The following is a 27,119-nucleotide window of genomic DNA, read 5'->3' as shown; positions in this document are numbered from 1 at the left end:
ATAGGCAAACGCATCTTCCATGGGAGTCAAGTCAACCCCATTTAGGCCATCTGGAGGCACTGACAGCATGAGGCCACTTAGGGCTCTGCCATCTGCAGCAACAGGAGTCCCTTCCTGCTGTCCAGGCAGCAGTTGCCATAGGCTTGGTACATTGTTGCTGCTGAAGCTTGTATCTGCTTGTATCTGGGCCAGATAATCTTTTCCTAAGGTTGTAAAAGTGGGACATCCAGGACAAAGAACCTTCAGGTCTGGTTATACTAAATGCAGATTTTCGACATTCTCCTAACCAAGCCTTGGAAGTTACTAAAACTTAAATTTTCAAAATGAAGAGAAGCTTAGTCAAATGATTACATCGGAATTTGAGACTCAGAACCCCTCACGTGAACTTGATCCAGCCTTGATTTGACATAACAAAAATAAAAGTCACCAAAAAACCATCTGCTGCAATATATATTTTAATTCAAAGTGAATCTCGACAGTAATACACCATAAATTCTTATTTTGACACTCACCAAAATAGTCACCTGGAAAACCCGCTTTTTGTGACAAAGTACAGAAGGCTTGGTCACATTTAAATCACTGAGAACTAGAAAGAAATACTATCGCAAACTGTAAGAGACATTACATCCATAAAAAATTTTCCCAGTCCTCATATTGTAATATTGCACAGTGCAATTGCTACATGGCAAACTAGTGTAGCATAGAAATCCAAAGCAAAAAAAAAAAAAGCCACAAGTCTACAAATTGTTAAACAGTAACAGTTCAAACTTATTAATCAAGTCTATATCACTGGGTATTTCTAGAACAAATCTTCCTACAGCTTGCAGTGTGATTTAACTTTTACTTAACACAAACCAAATTAATTAGCAGTAAAACCAGAAGATTTTAAAATTAAAACAAAAAAGTTAATACAGTAGCATATTTGACCAATAAAACACCCTGAAGTTAAAAATTGAACACAAGAAATTCATATAAAATCTTGCAAATTAAAGTAATATGCAAATATGCAATTCTGTAGTCATGCAGTGTTTTATTTAAAAAAGGCATTAAAACAATAAGATGTATAAATGCTTCTCTGAGGATGACTTTTCCCCCCACACACAGAAAAGGCCCTCTCCCTGAAAGCTTTTTTCTGCAGGTGGCCCTTGGACACTTGCTGTTACAAGAGTCCATTCTCTCAGAATGTATTGCAGGATTGGGGAAAAGTCATCCATTATTCCAAATTTAAGCTGGGGCAGAATCCCAAATATTTCATTCATTGAAATGCAAACATTTCTAAAATTACAATACATAGGAAGAGCAGCAGATCTAATTTGGGGCACCATTTACAGCAACTTTTTCCTGTATATGATAGGATACTCTTGTGATATACAGATAGTTGTGTCAATTTAACAAGCACATTTAGCTTAATACCTTAAGCACAGTAAAAAGAAAGCACAGTAAATACATTAGACGAATGAAGATCCCCATGGCCCCGCAGAAAATGCAGTAATTTTTGTTATCACAATACAAAATTCACTTACTCCATTTGCATTGGTGATTCTTGGTGTGTCCATTGCCTGCAATGGAGTAAGTACCAAAACAATCAATTCCCAACACAAAGGAGTTAACAGAAAACAGTCTGTTGGACCATATAGTACAAGTTTGAAGTGATAAGGTGGATATCCAATTTGAGCATTTTCTTGACTCCATATATTTAGGCTTCATGTATRTGTTGATAAGATTTCAAATTAATCAGGAAACACCTAGTTTCTAATGTATATTTTATATACACATTTATACTTGTACAAAATGCATAGAGTTGATTACTAAAAACACTGAAACTTTTGGGAAAAGTTAGATTTCTTAATTTTCAGTGTGATTAAAAATGTACTGCTGGTACTGTTTTTTATGATCTAATACTGTTGTATTTTCGTTATTATTTAAAAAATAAATCAAATGTAGGCACATTTATTTCATTCAGACATTCATTAAATAAAACACTGCTTGTGTTAGTGGAGTAAAGAAAAAGTTTACCAGTTATTAGCTTATTGACAGAGTTAACTCAAATGCTTTGCACTCTTATTCCAGTCAACATTGCAAAGATTATATTCCAGATTTTTTGTTTTAAAAAAAGTTAAGTCAAGCCTGCAAGATGCAGCTTAAGTGTCTACACAATGCCAATATGAAAACATAAAAAAAATTAAGTTACATTGATACATCCACTTATATGCAGTGATGAGCTCAAAGTTAATGGAGATAAAATACTGATGCAAATAACACACCCGAAAAAAACATATGCAATCATCTTCCATCATTTACAATATAGTAGTTACAACACTCCAAACATGAAAACAAAATTAAAAAAAAAAAAAATCAAAACCCGGTTTCTATTTCATGTAATTAGACTTGTACAGAAATTAGAAGGCTAAAAAAGAACTAGTTAATCACCTAATTTCACAGCTATCTGAAGTGGCAATCATTATATAGCAGCTTATCTATGATACATTCAAGATAAATGATACAATTTATTACTTGCCCATAAGCTAAAACACAGCCTCAGTTTAATACCTTCTTTAAATCCCATCTCTACACTACAGTATACTTGAGGTTTATGAAAAAAGTAGCTACCTTTTATAGGAAATGGATGATTAAGTCTTTGGTGCTGCAAAAGCAACTTCGTTTGAACAAAACAAAAAGACACACTTCCTAAGGAAAAAAAAAAATAATGCAAAAGCATGTAATTTACGTCCCTGACGGAATGTATTAAATAAGCAAACACCCGCAACAGGCTAAAACAAATACTATAATGTAAAAAGACTAAAATCTCTCCCATGCATAAATGAAAGATTGCACAAAAAGAACTCATCTTTTCAAGCTTCAATAGTAAATATTCTGCTACTATTTATTAAATACTGCATGGTTTGCTCAAGCTAAGATGAAACCACATCATGAATCAATGAGCACTTTGCTTTTTCTTTCATTATCTAGTCAAAGTCATGCCTACTGCACCTCTAAACATTTTATTATATCCAATTAGACAAACACTTTGAAAATAACTACTTAGATTGTATTGCAGTTCCATTTAACAGTATGAAATACTGTGTTGTGTCTCACTACTCAATAGCTACTGAATCAACTTTTCTTAAGCACTACTGAAGTCTTTTCTTGAAGCTAGATCATTCTGGGGGGAAAAAAAGACAGCAAAACTCAGCTAGAGCAAAACATGCTGCCTTCCTGATAAGAAAAAAACACCCAATACTAAAATCTTACCACACAAAACCCAAAACGAGCATTACTCTATCAAAAGAAAAAAAAAAACAAAAAAGCAGATCTGATTTTTTAAGTGCTGCAGTCCTCAACATTTATATAAGTAATAACATTAACAACCTCAAATATTTAAGGCACTATGTGTGGGAACAGTTTACAATGCAGCTGAGATTATTAGGACAACAACATTTAAGAGCAATGTTTAGGCTTTTTTTTTTTTGCCCATGCAAAAGACACATGCAATGTGAAGAACAACAGCTCAACTTTTAGATAAGTGACTCAACATTTAAACACCAAGATACGTAATACAAACAATTCACTTCTACACTGTACTGCTGACGCATGTGCATCTGTTGCTCTAATTCTGTACACTGAATGGCTTCCCAAATGTAGACGTGTCTTGCACTAGTTAGAAGGCAATTTTATAAAAAATAGCAGGAGCAAAATCAGATTTCTGCTCCCATAAGTCACCTGTCTAAAGTTACTATATAAGAAGATAACATGACCAAAGACAAGTTATACCAAATGTGCAAAACACATTAAAAGTGAGTTTGTTTTTTTCTTTAAAGCTCAGAGTTGTTTAAATTGCACCCAAGTCTACATGATTCAAAAAAATAATTTTCCTGTTGTGCCATGGCTAATATTTAATAAATACCATGTTTCTTCTTAAATCAAACTTCTGTATCATTGAGCTTCCTCAACATACTGTACTTGAGTTCTCACATAAATGGATACTGGCTGAGTTTTGTTGGACTCAATGGAAATCCTGTGTAAGCAGGTGATGTTGCAATGTACGAATGCGGTGGAAAAACTGGTTTGTACTGAGTCTGATGAATGGTTGGGGAAGGTAAAAGACGGGGATTTATGCCGACTGGAACTTGGTGAACTATACCACTGGGATGAGATATATTGTACGTTGGATGTTGTAGTAAGGGTCTTGAGGTACATGGAGAGGCAAGGAGGTGGGCAACAGGTGCAGCAGTACTAAGGGGTGCGGATGATGGATATGGAAGAACAGCAGGCTGTCCTCCCAGGTGTGTGCTTCCAGACAGATGCGCGTGCATGGTGGTGGGATTGGGACTTCCTTGGGGCAGGGAGAAAGGATGACTGGCAACACTCGCTGGGATGTAAGCCTGCTGTCTTCGATGACCGTAGTTTCCGTTCCACTCCTGCGGCCCAGATCCAAAGTGCTGAACCTGTCCATACACAGAAATGGCCAGGTGTTAAAATTGCAAAGTATAAAGACAGTTTGAAAAATGGAATAATGCACTAAAACTAATTAATTTAAAATCAAGAGAAATATAGAGACAGGAATAATTAAATGCTTAAATAAAAAAAAAAGCTATTTAGATAGTAGCACAGACAGGAAATCTTGACAATAAAAGATGATAAACAGAACAAGTTATTTTAATGCTCTTGCAAAAAAAAGAAAAAAGAAAAAAGGGATAAAATGCCATGCTGGGCTGTTTTAACAGAAATACCATGTATCACATGAGCAAGGTGCTTATTCCACTCTACTCAGCACTGGCTTGGCATCAACTGGAAGTGCTGCATTCAGTTTGGGCACCATAATAAGGCACAAAGAGGACAAATAGGAGAGAAATTTTAGAGGAGAGCAGAAAAAATAATAAATGGATTGAAAAATATCTGAAATAACTAGGCAAAAAGAAGTCTAGGGTTATGATCACAGAAAGATGTGATAATCAGTAACAGTTATAAAGAGACAGACTAAAAATCAATTACTTCCATTAAATGACACAGARTTTAAACCACAACAGCATCTACCACAGAACGAAGGATCAGTATAATTTTTCAAATGAAAATAAAGTTCCACTTTCTGCCAAGAGGATGAGGAGCTGCAGTCCTTGAAGTGATTAAAATTAATACTATGCTGATCGCATGAAGGTTTGTTCAGAATTAAGTCAATCCTTCTAACAGAGTCACGCAAAAGGAGAGACTGGCATCCACCAAAATGTTTCTTTCAGTCTAAACTATTTAAGTCATTATTGGTAAATGCACACTTGCATTTAATATTTAGCTTGCAATTAATATTCACAGTTACTCTGCAAGAGCTATACAGACAGGTACTGTTGTTATATTAAATGCACCCCTGGAGACCTAAAAGCACAACATAGCCACAGCTCAAGATTCATTAATTAAAAAGTACTTAAACCTAATCAATGCCATGTGTCAGCTTCAGTTCTCAGCCCCAGTAGATACATTTGCTGCACTGTTGGATAATAATAATAATAAAAGTGGCTTTTAAATTAGCTTTGGGTGTCTTCTTACAATGGATAGAATACAATCACAACCTCCCCCCAACTTCATGAAGGGTAAGAACGAGTTGGGTATGTTAAGCTTTATCTCAACTCAGGATACTCTCAGACTAGGAGTATTTTCACATAGACATATTTGTGGGATTTCCAAACACTTTGCACTGCTAACCGAACAAGACTGAAATATAGCCCCAGTTTCTAACTACATATTGTATGCATTTTAGCATTTGGATATAGGAAAAAGATATACTAGGATTTATTCTATTTTGCCCCATGCTTCGATTTAGTGTAGGTGTCGATGATTATTTTTCAGGATAACTTTTTTTTTTTTTAAACAAATATAGCCAGCTGCTTTAAGGAAATGTCAAAAAATGAAAGATACATATGACTTGCCCAATAAATTGCAGCCCACTTTTCAAGATTTGAACACGTCTGCAATCAAGTTGTTGAGAACCTGCAGTTGCCATTTACACCAATTAAAATTGTGAGCGTCCATCACATTTGGAACCAAGACAGTAATAATATTTCTTAGATAGGAATAATTACACATACCTGACTGAAGTTTATATGTTGTTGATGGAATGCTGATGTCAATTTTTGCTGACGGTTTCCCATAATAGAAGACTGGTTTATTCTTCCCAGGACAGACTGACCCTTTTTCAGTGGCTGGCACATAGCATCTTCCAAGATATAAATGAAAAATGTTATGCTTTTGTTGTCATTATTCTCTTCTAACAATCCAAAGGCAAAATTTCATTTGCTTCAGCTACTACCAGATGGAATTTACATAGTGAAAAATAGTTAAATAATAGAATAATTAAAGTTTAAAAAACACAACACAATTTAGAAGTGTTTATTTACAGCTCAGCAGATACATGTGTAAATCAAAATCTTCATACATATTGCTATTGAATAAACTATTCAAATTTCTATTTTTGTCTATTGTTATAGAAAGAAAAACCCACCTGGACTAACTTACCTGTATTCACCATCTGTTCATCAAGATGTAATCTGTTTTCAAGTCTCATTGGTGGCACCACCATCGTGCAAACAGCTGATTTGGCTTCAGAGTTAACTGACGTTCTTGTTTCTGTATTTTTATTGGTGTTAGCTACAAAGCCATTTTCCACAAATGGGCTGTCATGTCCCGAAGAGTCCGAAGTTGGGGAACCATCTACAGTATCACATCCACTTTCCTGTTCATCATCTGACATACTATCAAAACATAAAAGTATTGCATAACAAATGCATTTTCATAATATAGATGCATTTTTGGTAAAATACCACATAAAACTAATAGAAGTAAAACAACTCAAAGGCTGTTAAAAATGTTACATTTTACTTATGCAAGCATAGGCATTCAGATGGCAGTTGAATATTCAAACTTATTCTACTCACAAATTATAAGGTTCAGAGAAAGATAACAACTTTTACAGAAAGATTTGGATATGTAACTTGCACACTTTTTTTTTTTTTTTTTTTAAATAACGTACTTGTAATCTACTTGAAATTTAGATTTTCAGACAGAGTAAAGGGTTGAAGATAGTTTTGTTTCTTCCTGAAACAAAATATGAAGGTCTCCCTATGCTTATTACACTACCAAAAGAGAACTTACTGAAATAACTTCCTTCTAAAATTCAGCCCCATCCCAGAGTCTGCGGAAAGCTCTCTCCTGGACCTATCTTACTGAGTCAGCTTCAGAAAGCTCAGGATGCTTTCTGCACAGTAGCAGACAGTTCTCAGTCATCTGAGACACCAAAGTAATTCTGAATAGTTTAACTAGCAAATTGTGATGCCATTACAACTACCAAGTAATTAATTGAATCAAAAGTTAAGACTATAGAAATACAAATTACTAATTACATATATAAATTGGATTCTAATAAAACCGGATCCTGAAACATTCTCCTCTGCCACTGACAAAGCTGAATTCTAGAGGGGACTGGAGGTAAGTTCCTTGTAGTTCTCACGAAACAAACAGGGCTTCATAAAAGCTTGTCTAAAGTTTTTGAATGTTCTGACATTAAAGTATATCATAATCAGGACTGACAGTGTCCATTATCAACTAGTAAAACTGTATGATACTTCCCAGTTTAAGACCCAATTTCTTGTTACTTAAATGCTTACCAATATTTAATCATTTGAACCTAAATTTTTCAAACACTTCTGGTTACTTAACTTCTTGTTTCACAGTCAGAAATGACAAATGCTAGAAAATAAGGCCAGGGAAAAATACCTGGTTTTGTCCACCTATATTATTCTGGCAACTTTTATTTGAACATCTCCAAAGTCCCCAAAATGGCAGAAATTTGGCTGGGATTACCTTCTACATCAAGTCCCCCCCCAAAAATGAAAAATCTATCAGAATTAGCTAAATTGCAAGATTGTATAAAGTCAGTTTGCACATGGTCTGTAGCTTTCAGCAGACAGACTGTTTGGGAAATTTATCTCCACAGAAGGTCTGGTTTCATGTTACACTTAGTCCGGACTAACAACAACCTCCTGCTCTCCCTCATGCCCTTTGCCCAACCAGGTGCTCCATTACCATACTTACTTGTTGGATCTAGCAACTGCGCGTCTGCAGAAGGAGTCGGATCAGGTGAGTAACTTAAGAGAAAACTAACCCAACCAAAAAACCTGTGCAACTGGATTAAGTGTAACACAAAGCTGCATCTTGGGCAAACTTAAAGCCTGCTACCGTTCCTAGCACTACCCAGACCACACACATCACCTCCTTAGAATATTCCTTTCTAGCCCTGAACAATACAAAAAATAACAACCCACTAACACCTATCAGTGTATTCAGTGTCCACTATTGCAGAGATTTGTTCACTGGATCCAGAGATTTCAGCCCTTACCGAATACCAAATGGACGTCAAAGATTTCCACACACTGATTTTTTTTTTAATGTATATATAGAGTTTTATGTTATTTTATTTAAACTCAGAATCATATATATATATCTCACATTAAAAACACCATTAAGTCATACTATGTAAAATTTAGACCAAATAAAACTGCCTGTACAGACTACCAGTTCTACTTCCCTGTCAGTACACACTGTGATAGAACCTTAATCGCATGGTTTTTTTAAAAAACATTTTTTTCCCCCTTAGGACTCCAGTCTTACTCATTTTCCACAATGAAATTGCTCTGAGTTTGAATTACTCTCTTCTACACAGGAAGCTATTCTACAGAAATTAGGAAGTAAACTGTAGAATAAAGAAATTGGTCATGGTCATGGTCATGGCAGCTGCAGATTGCTTGGAAAAAAAAATAGATTCTATCCTTAGGTCACATAATTTCTGTGCAATATTGGGTAAATCATATTAAACCAAACTTTTCACCAGTGTGAGGAGCTATGTATTCCAAAAGTTTCTGGGTACCCAAACTAGTATCTAGGAATCTGATTCATAGAAGTGCCAAGTACTCACCACTACAACCGAAGTTTCAACATATTAACGCAGGAGTAGGGAATGAAATAAGATGAAAAAAAAAAAAAGAATTTGTAGGTGCCTCAACCAGAACATCCCAAGTCAGTGGGAACTTCTAACCATGTCACAAGTCCATGCTTTATACAAGTGTTACACAGATAAATGCATTAGTTTCAAGCTCTTGGATACTGTCGCAAAAATGCCATAAAACAGTTCAGAGTTACACCGAAGTATTTTTTTTTTAAGAGTGAATTTTGAACAATGTCCAAAAAATTTAGGCTTAAGCTAGACATCAAGCAATGAAGCTAGAAGTATTCAAGAGCTGCTCACATGAACACTGATTTCTGTACAATGAAGCTTATGTTTGGTAGAGGAAAAAGGGCATCCATGTCAGTAAAGATTATGATACAAGATACACAATGGGAGAACAAAAGAGTGCAAAAATTAAGGTTATTCTGGTAACTTCTAATCTGTTGCATCCTGCTTTGGCTTATTTAATTTTGCAACATTGAAGATTTTCGTTCTAAAGAAGTTATGTGCAGCATATTTCTATTCTGAGTATAATTACATTTTCAAGGAAGTGAGGAAGCTCTGTTAAGAATAAAGAACTATGTTGTGCAATTATAGGCCAATAATATATTTTTAATACATAATTCAGCCTCTGCCATAAACTATTAACACACCTACAACTATTGGTGACCAGATGGCAACATCATAAAAATTTCAAGATTCCTATTACAAATGGAGTCTATCATAAATTAGGATTTATTTATTTATTTATTTTTAACTGAAAAGAGCACAACTTTTTACCTGTTGGATCTTTTACAAGGGGATGGACTAGACTCTCCTGAGGAGCTAGTACTCAAAGTACTATCAGGACTACTTAGAGAACATACGCGGTCGATATTCAGCGTGTTCTGGCAGGCTTCACAGTCAAGGCTTCCTTTGCACCTACCATAAAGAAAAGAAAGTGAACATGCATACAATCTTGCATTTGCTCTTCCTACACGCCACTGACGTAGGTGTAGTTAAGGAACAAAAAAGGGTCAAATATAGGAAAAAGTCCCTTAGATATAAAAGGTTATCCAATTCCTTGTTCTTTCTAATCCAAAACAGATTTTAAACTATTTCAGAGTTCTTTTGAAGTTTCTAGACGAAGTGTGCATTTTTTTTTTGAAACTTACTAAGTGAATAAGTTTATTACTGAAATGATACCAAAACAAGTTTTTTTCTACAAATAAAGTTCAAAGCCTTTAAACATTTGACAAGGTTCAGACTTAGAATGCAGGTACCTGTAGTTCAGGATCATTAGGAGTGAAAATGAATTAAAACATTAACTTTTCTTTTATATTTAAAATGATATATGTTTCTTTGATAACTCTGTGAAAGAAAAATCCTCTTGGGGACCACACCCAGCATCTGCTTTTGTGCTCAAATGTCCACCTTTTAGCACAGTTAAAGTAGTATTTGCTACCCATACATATGTAAAATTATCTATTATATGCTACTGCTAGGCCAATAAAATTGGTTATGTTATTTAAAGACAAACAAACAAAAAAACCAGAAGACTAATGTTCAACATATAAATAGGGTATGCCAGTATTAAGGAAAAATCATGCGGGATCTAAAAGTATTCTGTTTTAAACAAATCTGTTATAAAAGAATAGTAAAGTATTTGTTTCCTGTTGTAAATGCCTAACTTGCATATAATAATGAGGTAGAATTTTAAAAGAATTATTTACTTCTAAATAATATACTGCTAAAGAATTAACTTTTTAATGAAATGTGATTAGAAGTACTTTGAATAAATACAGTAGCTGTGATAAGGTGTGCAGCTATATTTAAATAACACTTCAATAAAATTAGGCATCTTACTCTCTCAGCGCATGTGTTCGTCCTATGTCATCTTCATCTGTGTCACTGCTGATGGTGATCACGCTGACTGCCGGGCTTGGGGAACCGGCAATGATGATAGCCTGACGCTGTTTGCTTGAAAGAGATGAATCAGGGTCCAGACGGACCGATGCTTCGCAGTAGTTACTTTCCCGTCCTTCTGAGTGATGATTGTCCTGTGCTTCTATACAACTTAGTCTCTTTACAGCCTTCAGGTTAATTATCTTTGGAGATATAAATGCTGCATTTTGGATATTGGTATTTTGCAACGCATTGCTTCTGTGAAGAAAACATACCAGTTGACATTTAGTGAATCTTTGCCAACAGACCTGGAAACTGTACTATTTTCAACAAAAAGACAATGTAGGATAAAACAACAATTTTCTAAACAAATAAAAAGAATACCATAGAACAGTAAACACAATGGTAAATACTTGGCAGGTATGATTTTAGACACTGAAAACATTTTCCAGAAATATGCTAATAAGAAGCTACATTGCAGCATCCAGAATGAGTAAAATTGAAGACAGAATTTTGCAACAAAATTGAATACACTATACGGAAAGCATCATTGTTTTTTACATAGGAAAGAAGAAATGAAAATCATGCTTGGACAAAAAAACACCACACCACCCCAAGCCAAAACAAAAAACAACCCTGGCCAGATTTCCTGAAAAGATTCTCCAGTGAATCTACTTGAAAACAAAAGCTAATAATCTTTGGATAAAATCCTGCCTTAACACAAGTCTGCAGTAATTGCCATTTGTAACCTGTGCTTTCTCCCTTATTTAACATCCCCCATCTTTGCAAATAATTTGTATAGCATTGAGGCATATTTTTTTCAGCAAGCAGCAAGAGTATTTTTGGCTAGCAGTGAAAGAAAGACTATGCTTAAGACTATTCTAAGGCATACTGCAACCCTATTATATAATATCTCTCTATTTTTAGTGCTCTAAACCYGATACACCCTCATGCATGTAAGCATAGGAATATCTCATTAGAACTACCTCAGTATATTCTTATACCTCCCCAAAGGCAATAAAGACAACTTTGCTATGATCACAGGCACAGATTAATCAAAGGAAACTAGATGCTCTTGCTATGTGAAAATATTTTTTCCATCTATTTTGTTTTACCAAAATAGCACTGAAAAAATTAGGGCAGAAAAACAAATTTCCCAAAAAGGCAATTTAAATACAATTGTTGCTAACAAACACATCAATTTTACAGAATATTCCCCTGCTCACTGAAGAGCAATTATGGGGTTATCATCTTTGAATGTTATAAATGTTAGAAGTATTTTACCAACCTGTTCTGACAGAGTTTATTTCTCTTGGTAGCTGCAGGCTGAGGCCAAACAACATGTGCAATGCCCACACTAATTGGCTGAGGGGCAGACAAGGTTATTTGATGTGTTAAAAGAGGCTGTGGCATCACTGAATTGTAATGGGTGCCCTGGGTAAACATCTTCCTGAGGAGAAATAAAGGGAGTTTTACACTGCAAGTCATTTAAATTGCATCCATAGAGTTTGTTAAACCAAAGCCATTAAGGTATTACACAAAAATATGTGGACTTACCCCCAGTCTCCAAGCCTTCGTGGGCCAGCCACAGGATCAGAGGCTAGAGAAGTAGCAGGAGCTGCCACTGGTGTTACTTGCTGCCATGCAGGAACCAGTATTTGCTGGCTCTGATTCGACCATGTCTGTTGTGAAGCAGAGCACATTTCATGATGCAGTGAACAACTGCATTTATATTAGCTGCTTATAATTCAGCACAAATACAAAAGAGTGATTGCACAAAGACAGCAATTGCAAACAGGCATATTTCTGAAAAAAATATTTACTAAATGATTAGATTTTTAGTTCAAAGTAAGCCAACCTGAGAAAGGATTCCTGCTCGAATCTGTAGTGGCTGAATTGCATGGGCTTGGGTCACCAATGGAACCGCATTGTCCACCCTCAGGGAGAAACTTGTGGGCTTGCTAAGATTTGTAGGAATTCCTGTCAGGAAGAACACCACATGCGCACCCTTTAAGCAAAACATCACTACTGCATGATTTCTGAGCAAAATGCAAACATTAAGAATAATTTTATAATATTTAAGTAACATTTCTTGATGTATTTATGATCTAATCCCATCAATAATTTAGACTTTTTAAGCCAAATAAATCAACGTAACACCTAGAAGATTTTTGTGCTATTACTTATCTGTACAAATGTCTGAGGCTGTAATCTCCAGAAAGAACTGCAAATAACTACAACTTGAAAACAGACTAGTAGAAAGCAGAATGACTTTGGCAGAAGCTTTTGCAAAGCTAAGCATTTTACTCTTCATCACAAGTTACATAAAAAATTTTTGCAAGGAAGCAGACAAGAATAAGAGAAACCAAATTTCAAAGCTTCTCACCACTGACTCCCTATGCATTTCACACCTTTAATATTTCCAGCTAGCTGAACCCCTTTCTTCTTAGCTCTTATAGCAGGCAAGGCCACATGTATAATGCCCCCCATTGTTAGTGATGCCCCTCTTTTGTGAGAAACAATGCAAAATTTTGTGTGTACCATCAAATCATTTCAGTGGAATCCATAATACTCTCCCTCCCTTTATGAAAATAATGCAAACTGTGGCATAGCTGGAATATTACAGCAAGAGCATAATAGGGAAAAAAAATGAAGCTCATACTGTATATGGATTTTGCTATTTCCACTGGATACTAACAGACATTTAGTAATGCTGTAATGTTTACATCAACTATTAATTTTAGATAACCTGGTAAAATAAAAGGAAAGAGAAATATTTTGAATAGAATATTACAACAGAACAGCTATGCTAAAAGATACTAGCTAGGAGAAGATACTAATTTTGTCTTCTAATGTCACTTCTTGTTTTGTGCTTTAGTCAAGGACTAAGCAGTGTGCATTTGGGGGTGAGGGTAGGGAAATATTACTGCAGATTTAGTTTAAATTTGATCCTGAATATTTTCTTTCATTCTTTATTTTAGTCTAATGTAATTCTACTGTGCCCCAGTACAACACCAAGTTCTAACCACTTGGTCAAAATCTTGGAATTTTGAAGTGCTGTTGACTAATTTTTTCCACACAGGCATCTAGAACAGCAACATCTCAACTCTGCCAGAAGCAGCAAGACTTAGCACTTCGGGTACTCTACAGGGAAGCCAAGCAGGGAAAAACTGAAGCAGTGCCAGAGACCATTAATACCCTTTTCCTTCCTTGCCAGCAACTCAATTTCTCACCTATGTGACAAAACCAATGCATTTCTTTCATTCAAGCTGTATCAGAACTTAAATTAGGAAATCATCATCATACTAAGAATACAGTATGTAAATCACAGATATTTTCCTTGACTGTTACTTTTTCTATAAATGCTTTATTAATCTGGATATAATCAAAACAGTAGGGTTTTTAAAGTATGGAATATGCCATTGTGCAAAGCATACATACAATTTAAATAGAAAATTACTTCCCTGTACTAAGTATGCTCAGAAGAAAATAAATCTCTCTAAAGCTATGCATTTGGCTCATACAGCCTCTGACACTCTGCACAGGGAATACTCACAGCTCTCAGGGGTTTCTGGAACTCCAGATAGAAGCAGCAGCCACAAATAACATTACTGAAGCAGTCTGCTGCATCTGTCTTTATCAAAAGAGATAAAGACTTCCTGGGCTCTGTTTAGGTAAAATGCCTTTTTTCAGACTGAGTCTGTTGATTTCTGTAACTTCAAACTGAGGCTGGAGAACTTGGAAGAAGTTTGACGATCATTCTGAGGAACCTCAACTTCCTATGAACTCCCTCCTTTCAAGAGCTGATCTCAACAGCTCCAGACATTACCAAAAGAAATAAATTACATCCTCAGAGGGGGAAGACTAATGCAGTAAGCAAATATAAACTACATCTCCTTCTCCATAAGCAACAGGTTTCTTAATCAGGATAAGAAAGCCTGCTCTGAGCAGCCTCCCTCTGATCAGCCAAGCAGAAAAACAAGAGTTTTGTTGCTCTGGTCTAACCACGATCTAACTGAAGCTTTAGAGACTCCTCAAATTAAGATCTGTGTTTGCATGATGTAAATGCATTCATTCAGGGAAACAGATGTCAACTCTGTTACCATGTGAACTCCTGAAGATGCATCTCCTTATGTGGTCATTTTCTACACTAAGGAAACACTTCTCTGCTAGCATTTCCACCTCACAGTCTTCCAATTTCTGATAATTAAACCCTCAACCAATCATTTCTTTTTATAAACACAAAATCATATACTTCAAATCAATCTTTTATCCTTGTAATAAGGAAGAGTTGAGCCAAGCTGCCACTTCCTCCTCACAGCACAATTCAATCAAACTTGTCAAGATTCAGTTAAATGTTTTTCAGCCATAAGAAAGCTGGAACAGTTCTATCTAGGTGTCCTGGTTCATCATAACTATAGGACAGTAAATGCGATACTTAAGGAAAACATACATACTGTTTACACAGGGCAGCCATGTCCTTAAATGAAGCCCCAAGAGGCTTTCAGCTGTTTTGTCAAACATTCATTTGCAAGTACAATAATAAAGATTTATTATCCAGATAGAATCACCACAAGAAGTACTGCGTTTCCTTATCCTTATCCCTAGGATATCCAAAGGATGCAGTTTCAAAAAAATGCTATTATTCTCCTTGCTTTCTCCCAAATTTTATTATCATGGCCCTCCATTTTATCTGCATGATATTAAAAACAAATGAAAAGAGACTCTGGATTCCTTCAATCATTTTCTGCAGATGCCAATTTGGTATTTCTTTCAGAAGGGCACAATGTATCATAATGATCAGAAGAAAAAAAGAAGTTAAGACTAACATATTTCAAAAATAACAGATTCTTACCACAAGGGACCCTCTTGTTGACAATGCTATTATGAACTGTATAGCACAATCATTATCCCCTTCTACTGAGTATTTTTAACAACTGTAGACTTTTTATGACAGAATTAAACTCCTTTAATATACAGCTTAAGTGGAAACACTGAAAAACTCAGATATCATTAACAATAGACAGTAGCACTCCGTATTTCAGGAACTGAAACAATTACAGTTGAACCTACATACCTTGGATAGTCGGGGGACAGATAATCAATGCCTGTTGGAAAACGTCATTGCAGCCAAATTGAGCAGTTCCCGCCTGCAGTGGTATCCCTTGGTGCAAAACTGAGTGGGCAGATGCAGTTAAAGCCTATTGGAACAGTTTCAACACAGGCAACATTATAACTGTGAATATTCTAAATTTCTCTCTCACATACTCGTACCACCTGCTAATATAATAAAAAGCTAAAATAATGTATTAACATGAAAATTTCAAGTACACTTCAAATTAAACAACCCTATTTGGCCACGGGAGGGCACTATAATACAGCAGTGCTTTATTATGACAATTCTGACTTGTAACTTCTAATTTTGAAACTCACTTAAAAACTTTTTAAAATTCAGAAAACAATAAACAAACAATTAGTTTTTACCTGACTTCTTACTGGGCCAATTTTGGTGAAGCTTGCAGTCAGATTAGCTGCACTGCCTGAGGCAACTGGTCTCATAAGTGAAGTTTTATTGCAATTACTTAAGTCATACGAATTTGATCTGCATTTGCAAACATCCATGATATGGAAACAGGATTTCACTCTATTAAAAACACAAAATAGAAAGTTGCTTTAATTAGAATTTCCCATTGTTAAATATATAAAACAATTCCACAGAAAAAGAAAAAAATAGTTCAAAACCCACAGTTTCCAGTTTCACAGAAGGGCAACATGCACAGAATTGGAAAAAGAAATGCTGCTATTATTATATTAGCGTCAAACCTTTTCAGTGCATATTTTAAAAACAGGAAAAATACTGATATTTCCTGCTCCTTGCATCTAACAACATTTTCTAATAACTGGATACAAGCAAATAAGACAGGAAACTAATGGATGAAAAGCTCCTTCCTTCATGGATCATGTATTTTAGGAAATCGACACCGAAATACCTAATTCCAGAACTGTAAAAAATCTTTCAATGTATTCCATATTAAGCAATGCATAAAAAGAAGTGTCTGACTGAAACGTTCATCCCAGGAAGGAATGTCTACCCTATTTCTCAATGATTGGTAGGAACTAAGGTTCTTAATACTTTTGACAATCAAGCCCAAGCCTCTGGAGTGCTGAAATTTTATAATGTAAGCTTATAAATGATCATTGTAAAAAGCATAGCTCTAAATGTTACTTTTTAAGACGACGCATATGTAGAGGTATTCAGACAGTTTCCTTGACCAAAAAGACATATTTAATATTGCAAGTACTTGAAAGAATTCTCTAGGATGTTAGAGAAATGACCAAAGACTACTTTTTCCTGATACAGATGAAACATGATACTATTATACATATGAATCACTACAACAGGGAATTAAAAAATAGTTTGTGTGTAACATACTGGGTGCTATGAGGAAAATCAAGGAGGTGCTTCATGGTAACAAAAGAATGGTTCAGGGTCTCAGCTGGAGTGATTCTTAAATCAGCATCAATCAGCAACATTTTCTTCAACAGACTGACGAATTCTCTCCGATCTGCCTTCTCTGCCAACAGGTCACTTCCTTCCAAATCCATCACCATGTTCACCTGGCATTGAACAGAACAGTCAGAGGAAAGACATGCATATTGAGTTATTTCCTTCTATTACTTTTTTTCTGCTTTAAAATACTACCAGTCAGTGATTTTATCATGTGGGGCGAGGTGAATTTGCTAGCTTATCCAAAAGTGGATGGCTTGGAATTAGTGAATCCTTTCTGTTTTCACACACAAACTACTCCTCTTGCACTCTCCCCAGCTAAAAACCCTGGAAGGCTTTATTCTCTGTACCTCACCAAGTCTGGGACTCAGAATTTAAAAGAAAGATTTGGGACAGAGATCTTTACATGGTCTAACTTAAATTACAGAGGTAATCTTCAAAACCATTTTCAAATACATATTTGTGACAATCTTGGGAAAAAAATTTTGATTCTCTTTTCAAGATATAGGAGTAGGAGAGGATGAGAATTTCCTTTCTTAATACCTGGAGAGCTATAAAGCTAAAGAAAAGAGAGGATATACAATTAAGAACAAAATGACTTGAGAAGCTGTCAATGTCTCCTTGCAAAACAAACAAAAAAAAAACAATGAAAAAGAACAATACTGGTAACCTAGCAGGATGGATACTGAGTTCTTGTTCTACCCAGAACAGCAGATACAAGAGAGGAGAAGGTACATATTAAACGTTTTTTTTTTCCCCCTGTGACAACTACAGTTACTTAACACACACAACAACAAAGGAATATCTCTATAAAAAGAAATACAACAGACTGACACAGCTGGACATTTTCCTCAGAGCAAGGTATACAGATATGAACGGACATGATCGATATACAATCAAAAACATTCTAAAGAGGTGTTTAATTCAATTACACATTTAAAAAATAATTCATCATTCATTCTCATTATTCCTTTTGCAAAGGAAGAATACTTTAATACTCACATGCACTATATCATCCAAATTGTTGAAAATATACTTTCTGGCCTCTTTAGACTTCATACCTGTCTCTGCCTCATGCTCTTCCAAAGTCTCAAAAAAGAAGAGGAAAGCTGAGTTTAAAAGTTGATAATAAAGGATGTTTCTAACTATTAAGTAATTTTAAATATTTATTGGTCTAATAAGCACTGTTTTAAACATTTAAAATATTTCAATTGTATATTCAAGTTCTTTGCATGCTCTTTTGCTGACTACTTTCATTTTCTAAACCTAAATACAAAAACTAGCAAATTTCACATCTTAGTTCCCCTGAATTATTACAATCATGCAGGAAATGTTGAAAGCCTAGCAAAAAGTTGTGTAACAAAATTCCCCCATGTGCTTATATTTTATATATCACAGGTTTTCTATTACCTGTATGTTATACACTTCCACAAACTCAGACCCTTAATTCTAAACAGCAGCAATATATCACATCACTGTAAAAAAACAAAACAAAAATCAGGCAGACTCCATTCAAGTGCGTAGTGCTCCATCTTTTCTTGTTTCCTTTTTGTTATTCTTACATTTTTTCCCTTCACAAACACGACAGTTAGTGCAAGCATTTTAAATACTGAAGTATGAAACAAACAAGCGCTAAAGAATGAATGTAATGACTTATTAGTAATTTATGAGACGGCATATCGCTTTCTGTTAGAGTTTTCCTCCTTGTTTTCAGATAACACTGGTAGGCAGTTTTCTTTTAAGAGTCCATGTTGCAGGATGCAAATTAGGACCACAGGGAAAAATTTTTAACATAGAAATTACAGAAAAGTTTCTAAAATTAACTTTGACAAAACCTGTGAGTAATGACCGTATCAAAGGTTCTCTCTTTCCCAAAAGCAGCATTCAGTCTGATATGAGATTTAGCTTCTGAAGGTTAACAGCCTCTGAAAATCAGGAGGGCTGTTTGTGTCCAATATACAGAACTCATTTAAATTCTCTGATACTCAAAGGCCAAGTGTAAGCTGAAATGTAATGATCAGCTGCATGGAAAGTCAGAAAACTGGAGTAATCACAATAATGTAATTAGAGAATTCTTATATTACCTGAAGCCCAAAAGCACCAACCACCCCATACATTAAACTTGGTTACTCAGCCCAGTGTGCACTGTGGATCTACTAAGTAACCATGGAGTTACACAATTTGTGTTTTGAGAGTTTGTCAACTGTTTACTATTTCAGAAGTTTTATTTCAGCTGTAACTGTTTCTTTACTCCCCAAGTCCCCTGTAAATTCTGTGAAAAAATACCAAAAAACAATGCAATTTAAAACAAAACTCTTTACATAGGAAGGAAATTAAAATTCTGGTTATGCCCAGTGTATAATAATGTTGCTTAAAAGAGGCAAAAGGTGTGGACCATAAAAAAAAAAAAAAAAAAGCAGCTTCAAATGTTCTTTCATTACATTGTAACTTTCAGCCAAAGATTATTTTAGCATAATATCTGAAGGAAATGAGGCATACCCAATCACACTGTTTCTTAATCCCGTTTCTCTTAGGATCTTTCAATCCCGAAGCCCGTTTCGACTAAATTTGACAGAGCAGTTTGGGTCTCAGAGACAAATTCTTTAAAGCGAAGTGAAAATCAGTGACTGAGCGAGAGAAAGACTTATTTAGTACCTTAGTGAGATACAAAGCTTAATCTGAATTCAGTTCTCACTAGTTGGCACAGGTGTCCTAGCCAGCAACCACCAAACAACTTGGAAGCCCCACAAAACGTGTCTTTTGACCAGCTAGTACTTTAGGGACATAGGAATGATCCTAGAGCAGTATTTTTGAGGAAAGGGGTACGGAAGGGAAAAATGGAAGGGATAGCAAAGAGGGACAGACACAAGTCACAGAAGATTTGGAAGCGAGCTAACAGTATTGTAGTGAAGCTTGTCTCTTTGGTTTCTCTGTTCATATAATAATATGCTTTTTTTTCTACTATATTATACTGTTTACCTTTAATCTCCAACTCGAATATGGTGTATCTGTTTCTCTACAGAAAAATCTTGCAGTTTTCGTTCCCATGCTTAACAACTGCTCCCCTGGCAAACCTTGAGTCTGTGAAATGTAACGAATCTGAGGAAGAGGGGAAAAACAAAACAAAACAACAACAACAACAAAAAAAACTTAGCTCTGTTTTTCAAAATCTGATCCATACAGTTAAAAACTTGTCATTTTATATAAAAAACAGCAACAAAATGAACCCTCAGAGGACTGGAATTAAGCAACTACATCTTCCAAAGGAGAGAAGGCTAACACTGAAAGCTTCATACTTCTCTCTCCATTTCTTAGAGTAAGCTATGCATAGCAAAACCTCTGAATTGACGTACAGAAACAACCTTTTAATGCTTAGTCACAGAGCTGAGGGGCTGTCACCTCCTCAACTCATTCAAATGCTTAATATATATTAATTCTAAACAGAAAAATTAGTAGAGTGTTGTGTGTGCAGAAGTAGTCTAATTTTTTTGGCATACTCTTATAATGCAACTCTATAAAATCAAACATACTTGCTCTGTTTCCGTTTTATCCCTCTTTCAGATGTGACACACCTGCATTTCAACAAAATGTTCCACTCAGAAAGGCTGTGTGCAGATAGCTTCCCCCCCCAAACCAGCAAAAGGAATGGTCCTAATCCCTTGGAAATTTTACTACTGAATTCAATTGGAACAGACAGGCCACTGGAAAAGGTGGAACAGTCAGGAGATAATGAGAACGGAGGAAAGGAAAGCCTAAAGGAGAGAGTGGTGAAGTACAATGAACCAGAAACTGGAAGATGATCAGATGAATTCAATGGAAGACAAATGTCTTGAGAGTTAGGAGCATTTGAGAGGAGAAAAACTGATGGGAGACAGAAGGGAAAGTCACATACAAGGCTTCCAGTAAAAAATAAAGTAAYTGAGATTAAAAAGGATCAACTACATGCAGTGCCACCAACTTTTGATATTTACTATCCTCCATAGTTCTGCAGACCACGGAGTAAAGAGAATCCCAGTCTGTTTACGTTCATTTGTTCAAATGTTACGTTCATGTTCAAATGTGATCATTTAGTTATCCAAGAATATTATGAAGTCATGGAAATTGGGGGGAAAAAAACCAATGCAATTTAGCAGTTAAACACCTCTGCACATTTTAATAAAGCTCAGGAGGCATTGCTATTTCCCACTAAAATGTACAACTGTTAGTGATTATATTAATTTATGATTATATCCAGTAAAAGCTTACTTTCAAGGGCTACCTTCTTGGTTGCTGCATACCAGGGGGACAGGAAAAAACATAGCATAAAGCATTTTCCTTTTCATTTACTAGATGAGACATACCCACTAGCAGGAGGAAGTGAATTTCCTTGAAAGCCACCTCCTAAGATTGCTGTACTCACGTACACAGAAGAGAACACTTAATCAAACTTCTCTGAAGCAAATTTTGCAGACCTGCTCGAGGATGAAGACATTCTGGAGAAATGGGCAGAGAGGAACCTCACAAAGTACAAAGGGAAATGCAGAGTCCTGCCCCTGGGGAGGAATAACCCCCTGCACCAGTACAGGCCAGGGCTGACCGGCTGGAAAGCAGCCTCGCAGGGGTCCTGGTGGACAAGCTGAACATGAGCCAGCAATGGGCCCTTGTGGCAAAGGCTGAAAGCCTAAAGCATTAGGAAGAGCGCTGCCAGCAGGTCAAGAGAGGGGATCCTTCCCCTTCTACTCAGTACTGGTGAGGCCACAGCTGGAGGAATGGGTCCAGCACTGGGCTCCCCAGGACAAGAGAGACATGGCCATACTGGAGCAAGTCCAACAAAGGGCCACTAAGATAATTAAGGGACTGGAGCACCAGTTACATGGGATATGGCTGAGAGAGCTGGGCCTGTTCAGCCACGAGAAGGGAAGGCTCGGGGGGATCTTAGCAATGTGTATAAGTATCTGAAGGGGGGGGGTGTAAAGAGGAGTGGGCCAGACTCTTCTCAGTGGTGCCCAGTGACCAGACGAGAGACAACGGGCACAAACTGAAACACATGAAGTTCCATCTGAACGTAAGGAAAGACTTCTTCACCGTGAGGGTAACAGAGCACTGGAACAGGTTGTCTAAAGAAGTTGCGGAGTCTCCATCCTTGGAGAAATTCAAAAGCTGTCTGGACATGGTCCTGGGCAACCTGCTCCAGGTGACTCTGCTTGAGCAGAGGGGTTGGACTGGACAATCTCCAGAAGTCCCTTCCAACCTCAAGCATTTGGTGATTCTGTGAACCCATCTGCCTAAGAGGTTGCTGCTGTTGCAGAAGTGGTTATACTCTTCTTCCACAGAGACTTCTCTCATGTGAGGATCAGACAAGTTGCCAGACAAGATATTAACTGATGCCTCTAGGAAACTTGAGTGATGTAGCTGTCTTAACTACCTTTTAAATTCAGTATTCATTAGTAAAGCACGCATCTTATGTACATCAAGATTAGCTCTTAATCCACTTAGTTCTTTAAGTGAAATATAGCATCTTGGAAGGTGGTTGCCACTGGTGATAATACTATTTACTCATACTATCTATCAGGACCTAGGTCAAACTGTGCTTGTCCTGGGCCTACAAACAGGAAGAAACAAGTGACTGGAAGAAGCTGTCAAAGAGATCCTACTGTCTAAAGCTGGAAGGAAAAAAACACACCCAACTAACAAGCACAACAAAGATAAATGGTATTCCTGAGAACTCAGAGCAGGTCAATGACAGGTCAGGGACAGAAAGTACTCCCATCATGAGGCGAGTGCTCTGCTCCCTGCACTCTGCTGTCCTGCATGCACCTGGGTTCAGCAGAGAGCAAGAGGGCTGCAGAGGAGTGGAGGGAAAGAAGAGCTAACTTTGTTTTTGAAATGAGATTCTGTGTTGTTCTCAAAAAGATTCCCATAATCATAAGAGGGGTCTTCATGCTTTTATAGAGAGAATAGTACTTCTCTCTATAAAAATCAGAGGCCCACAGCTATGTACTCCAGTTGCCACACAATAACACTCTGGGCTGCTTCCATCAGGAAGAATCACGAGTTTATTCGAGGGAAGAATCCGGAGACTGGCAGAATCTTCCACAATTCAAACCCCTACAGCATCCTAAGCCACTGACAAGCCACATTTCACACCCGAAAGAAACATTTACCTATATTTGAGATTGGGATCCAAAGATAAGGAACTATGTTTACAGATTCTTCCTCACCCACAGCAGCATCCATTTAAACAGTCATTTACAGCAGTATGGGGCAAAATGTGGAAGCAACTCTGAAAACTATGTATTTTAGTCCTTTCTGAATTTCCGGGTCTTTTCCTGTAGTCTGTCTTGAAACAATAGGTAGATAAGCTTGCCAAGCTCCTGGAAATTTTTGATACAGTATTCCAGATTATTTCCAAAATAAATGCCTTTACTTTTCCCTTACAAAACAAGGTGAATTAGAATCCTGCTGAAGGTAACTGTTTCTCTTTCATTCTCCATATTAACAGAAATGCACTGTACAAAGGTCTTCTAACTATTAGCCAAGACATCAACATGTGTTTTACTCATAGATCACTTCCTACCCATTAAACACCAAACTTTGTACAAATGAAGGAAACAGAAATACGGTACGTGACTGATATCAACACAACATCAGTATATTCCCTGACAGTGATTTTCACAAAAGAAAAGTAAAATGCATAGATTTTTAGAAGAGTAAGTCTGGTCAAGCACACAGAACCAAAAGCCCATAATATGAAAATCAAAATTTGAATAACAAACAACATGCTGAAGGAAGTGCCTCTACACTGAATGTTGAATCAAATATGTAGAAATTAGTAATAAGACAGTGCCATCAGCACTGTGTTTTTCAGAAGTCTTCATCACTTTCCAATACCAAAACCAGATGGGGAAAGTCAGAAGTCTGATTACGGTCCTTCCAGATTTCCACATTATGCTAGAAAATGACAGACCTCTCTCTCTCTCTCTCTCTAAATGTTTTAAATGAAAAATGTTCTGTGTCTTTCATTAGAAACAATAAAACATTGTTTTTTTTAATGCAGCTTGCTAATGACAAAGTTGAAAACTCCAACAAAGCAAAAGGCGCAGCTTCAAGTTTTATCATTACATATATACAGTATTATTACAACTGTTGATTCTAGTTCCTCACAAAGAAAAGGCTCTCAAAGCTTTGAGCTATGCTGGATTTCCTGAAAGCATCAGAATTACTCAGAAGACAACTAATCATGACATCTGAATCAAGATCCCAGAGTTAATCCTGTCCATGGCAGTTCAAAGAGAGATTATAATGCAATGATGGTAACCACAAACTTCAGTTTCCATCAGAAAAMAGCAGCTTCAATACCAACATTTATTTTGCAAGATAGAAATAAAAAAAGAAAGACTTAAATTGAAATTTAATTCAGAAAAGCAGCACAGTATACAGTTCTGTTCTAGAAACAGGATTTATATTTCTAAGATAATCATTAAGGCTAAATTAAAAGCATTGAATAGACTCAAATAAACATTACTTAAAAGGGGATATGATTAGCACCACAAATCCTGAATTTAATGATCTGAAATTTGTAAATTGCAGAAAGTGTGCATATACTTGTGAAATTATTCTTCTACCTGGTCATATTCCAGTGCTCCTGGGTACAGTGGCCATCCAAGAAACAGCTCTGCAATCACACACCCCAACGACCACATGTCTATGGCTTCACAAAACGGCAATCCCAGTATAATCTCCGGTGCTCTGCAAATTAAATGTGGTTACTGAATTTTTTCCTTAGGAAAAAAAAGTAATTTAACAATCCAAGATGACAAAAACACCTGTTGTTTGAAAACACAAGCTATTTACTTCATTAAAAACATAACTTTAGAAATTGCATTTTGCTTTATCTAGATAATGTGTTAAGATTTTGCGGCTCTTTCATTTTTCCTACCAATAACAGTTTGCTATGTATATGAAAATACATTATCTGCCTGAAGAATGAATCGTTACTGATTCAACATTTTTGCTTTTCCTCCAGATGACCTCAATCATTTTTCCACTCAGAATGTCATACGCCTATAAGAACTATATTCTAAACAGAATAGGATGATTTATCTCAAAAGAAACAGTTATCTGAAAATACCCTTGCACACTTCCAACCTGGACAGTATATTCAAAGCTATTTAAAGTATCAAATTAATTACATAATTGCAAACCATGTATGCACTCAAACCAGTTCGATGTGATCAATTTTTAAATCACTTTAATGAAACCATTGCACTTTTCTAAAGAGACCAGGTCTTATTTTTCACAGAAGTGAATTATTCAACGAACTGCATTTGAATTTACTTCTGTTTAAAAAAAAAAAAATATATATATATATATATATATAAACACAACTGCTAAAGGGCCTTCTAACATTTCTCTTCTCAAAGAGCAAAACTAAAATATTCCATAGATATCATGGAGTTTTATTTTCATTTTTTCTTTCTAAAGCTTCTCTCCCACTTCACTCCAGTTATAGATAAAAGGAAAAAAATTAAAATACATTTGCATAGTAATACAGAAAGAAGCCTGGAGACATGAAATACTATTTAAAACATCACACTATAATGTGATTTAGTTTTAAAACAGACAATCTGTTGTTAGCTTAACAAGTAAAAATCAGTATAAAGGTGGTTTAAACTAACATGTTAATTTATATCAGAGCTGGGCAGAATGGTAGCATCCAACTGGCCACATAACATAGTGGTGAGAAAAATATGATTTCTCATCAACGTAAAAGCTTAAGAATCTCATATGTTAGCACATGTTGGTGCATCATTTTAGCATTCTATACCCAAAACAGAACCTCTAAACATCAAAGACCAATACCTGGTATAAGATATTGATACCAGTATCTTATCCTCTGACATTTACCTTTGTCAAAATATTCTTTAATTCACAGAAATGCACTGTATCATGAACAAATTCTTATTTTCAAGCTATTTTGTAGTTACACATTAGACCAAGAGCTAAACTATCTTCTTCACTTTTTACATACTTACTATCTAAAAAAGGTAGTAGTTGGCAGAATCCATACGTAGACATTATCTACCTCCTCTGGCTCCAAAGTCTTTTGTGTAATAGCTTAAAAACTGCCAAACCTGGCTCCCAGGATATATGTTCACTGTCAAAGGAAAGACTCAGGAAATTCTGCCCCATATTTGACCACTGGAATTACACTAGCTTTTGCTACAGAAGAAATCTCAGACTTCACCCAGATAGGAAAGTCTGCATGCAAAGTTTTGATTACAATAAACACTGACATCAAACGTATGTATTTTTGTAATGTAGGATTATGACACTGCAGTAAGTATTAGATAGTTTTGTTATCTGAGAAATATTTAATGTATCTACATGCCACAAAACTAGAAATAGCAGTAAGAAACGTCTGCACTCCCCTATCAGATGGATTCTTCTCTAGGCACTGTTGCTAGAGATCTCTGCTAAAATATGCTGCCTTTGTTGTATTATGTTACAACTCTGAATAGTTAATGAATATATACAGAGTCTATGGATATAGTGGCTTTAACAAATGCATCTGCTAAAATAAGCACTTAAAAAAACTCTTGCATTTACTCCACAGTCAATATGTGCATTGTACAAAAATAGCCACAGTCAGTCAGTCTGTCTCTTGCCTTTTTTGAGAGATAGGATTGCAAATAAAGGAAGGATAAGGTTAGAAAAGCAGAGATTAAAAAAAATAAAATAAAATAATTTTTTTACTAA

At 36.0% G+C, this 27,119-nt stretch overlaps 1 protein-coding gene across 4 annotated transcripts in view; it reads right to left on the bottom strand.

Annotated features, from left to right (window-relative positions):
- Positions 1-439: 439 nt before the first annotated feature.
- HIPK3 (homeodomain interacting protein kinase 3) overlaps positions 440-27,119 on the bottom strand; it is a 112,248-nt gene continuing 85,568 nt past the window's right edge. For 2 of the 4 annotated variants that reach the window (XM_026087718.1, XM_026087719.1), the window contains exons 3-16: positions 24,986-25,109; positions 20,361-20,480; positions 18,384-18,470; positions 17,307-17,491; positions 16,358-16,517; positions 15,951-16,074; positions 12,732-12,853; positions 12,431-12,555; positions 12,162-12,350; positions 10,835-11,131; positions 9,770-9,910; positions 6,505-6,740; positions 6,078-6,205; positions 440-4,445 (exon numbers count right to left, since the gene is read on the bottom strand). In XM_026087718.1, the coding sequence (XP_025943503.1) occupies positions 3,969-4,445; positions 6,078-6,205; positions 6,505-6,740; positions 9,770-9,910; positions 10,835-11,131; positions 12,162-12,350; positions 12,431-12,555; positions 12,732-12,853; positions 15,951-16,074; positions 16,358-16,517; positions 17,307-17,491; positions 18,384-18,470; positions 20,361-20,480; positions 24,986-25,109 (2,515 nt within the window). In that variant the 3' untranslated portion in view covers positions 440-3,968. The remainder of the gene's footprint in view (positions 4,446-6,077; positions 6,206-6,504; positions 6,741-9,769; positions 9,911-10,834; positions 11,132-12,161; positions 12,351-12,430; positions 12,556-12,731; positions 12,854-15,950; positions 16,075-16,357; positions 16,518-17,306; positions 17,492-18,383; positions 18,471-20,360; positions 20,481-24,985; positions 25,110-27,119) is intronic. The other 2 variants (XM_026087720.1, XM_026087721.1) reach the window with 2 other exon arrangements.

The sequence above is a fragment of the Apteryx rowi genome, unplaced genomic scaffold (assembly GCF_003343035.1).
Source record: "Apteryx rowi isolate R43461 unplaced genomic scaffold, aptRow1 scaffold_73, whole genome shotgun sequence".
Lineage (NCBI taxonomy): Eukaryota > Metazoa > Chordata > Aves > Apterygiformes > Apterygidae > Apteryx > Apteryx rowi.
This window is presented reverse-complemented; position numbering and strand designations above follow the sequence as displayed.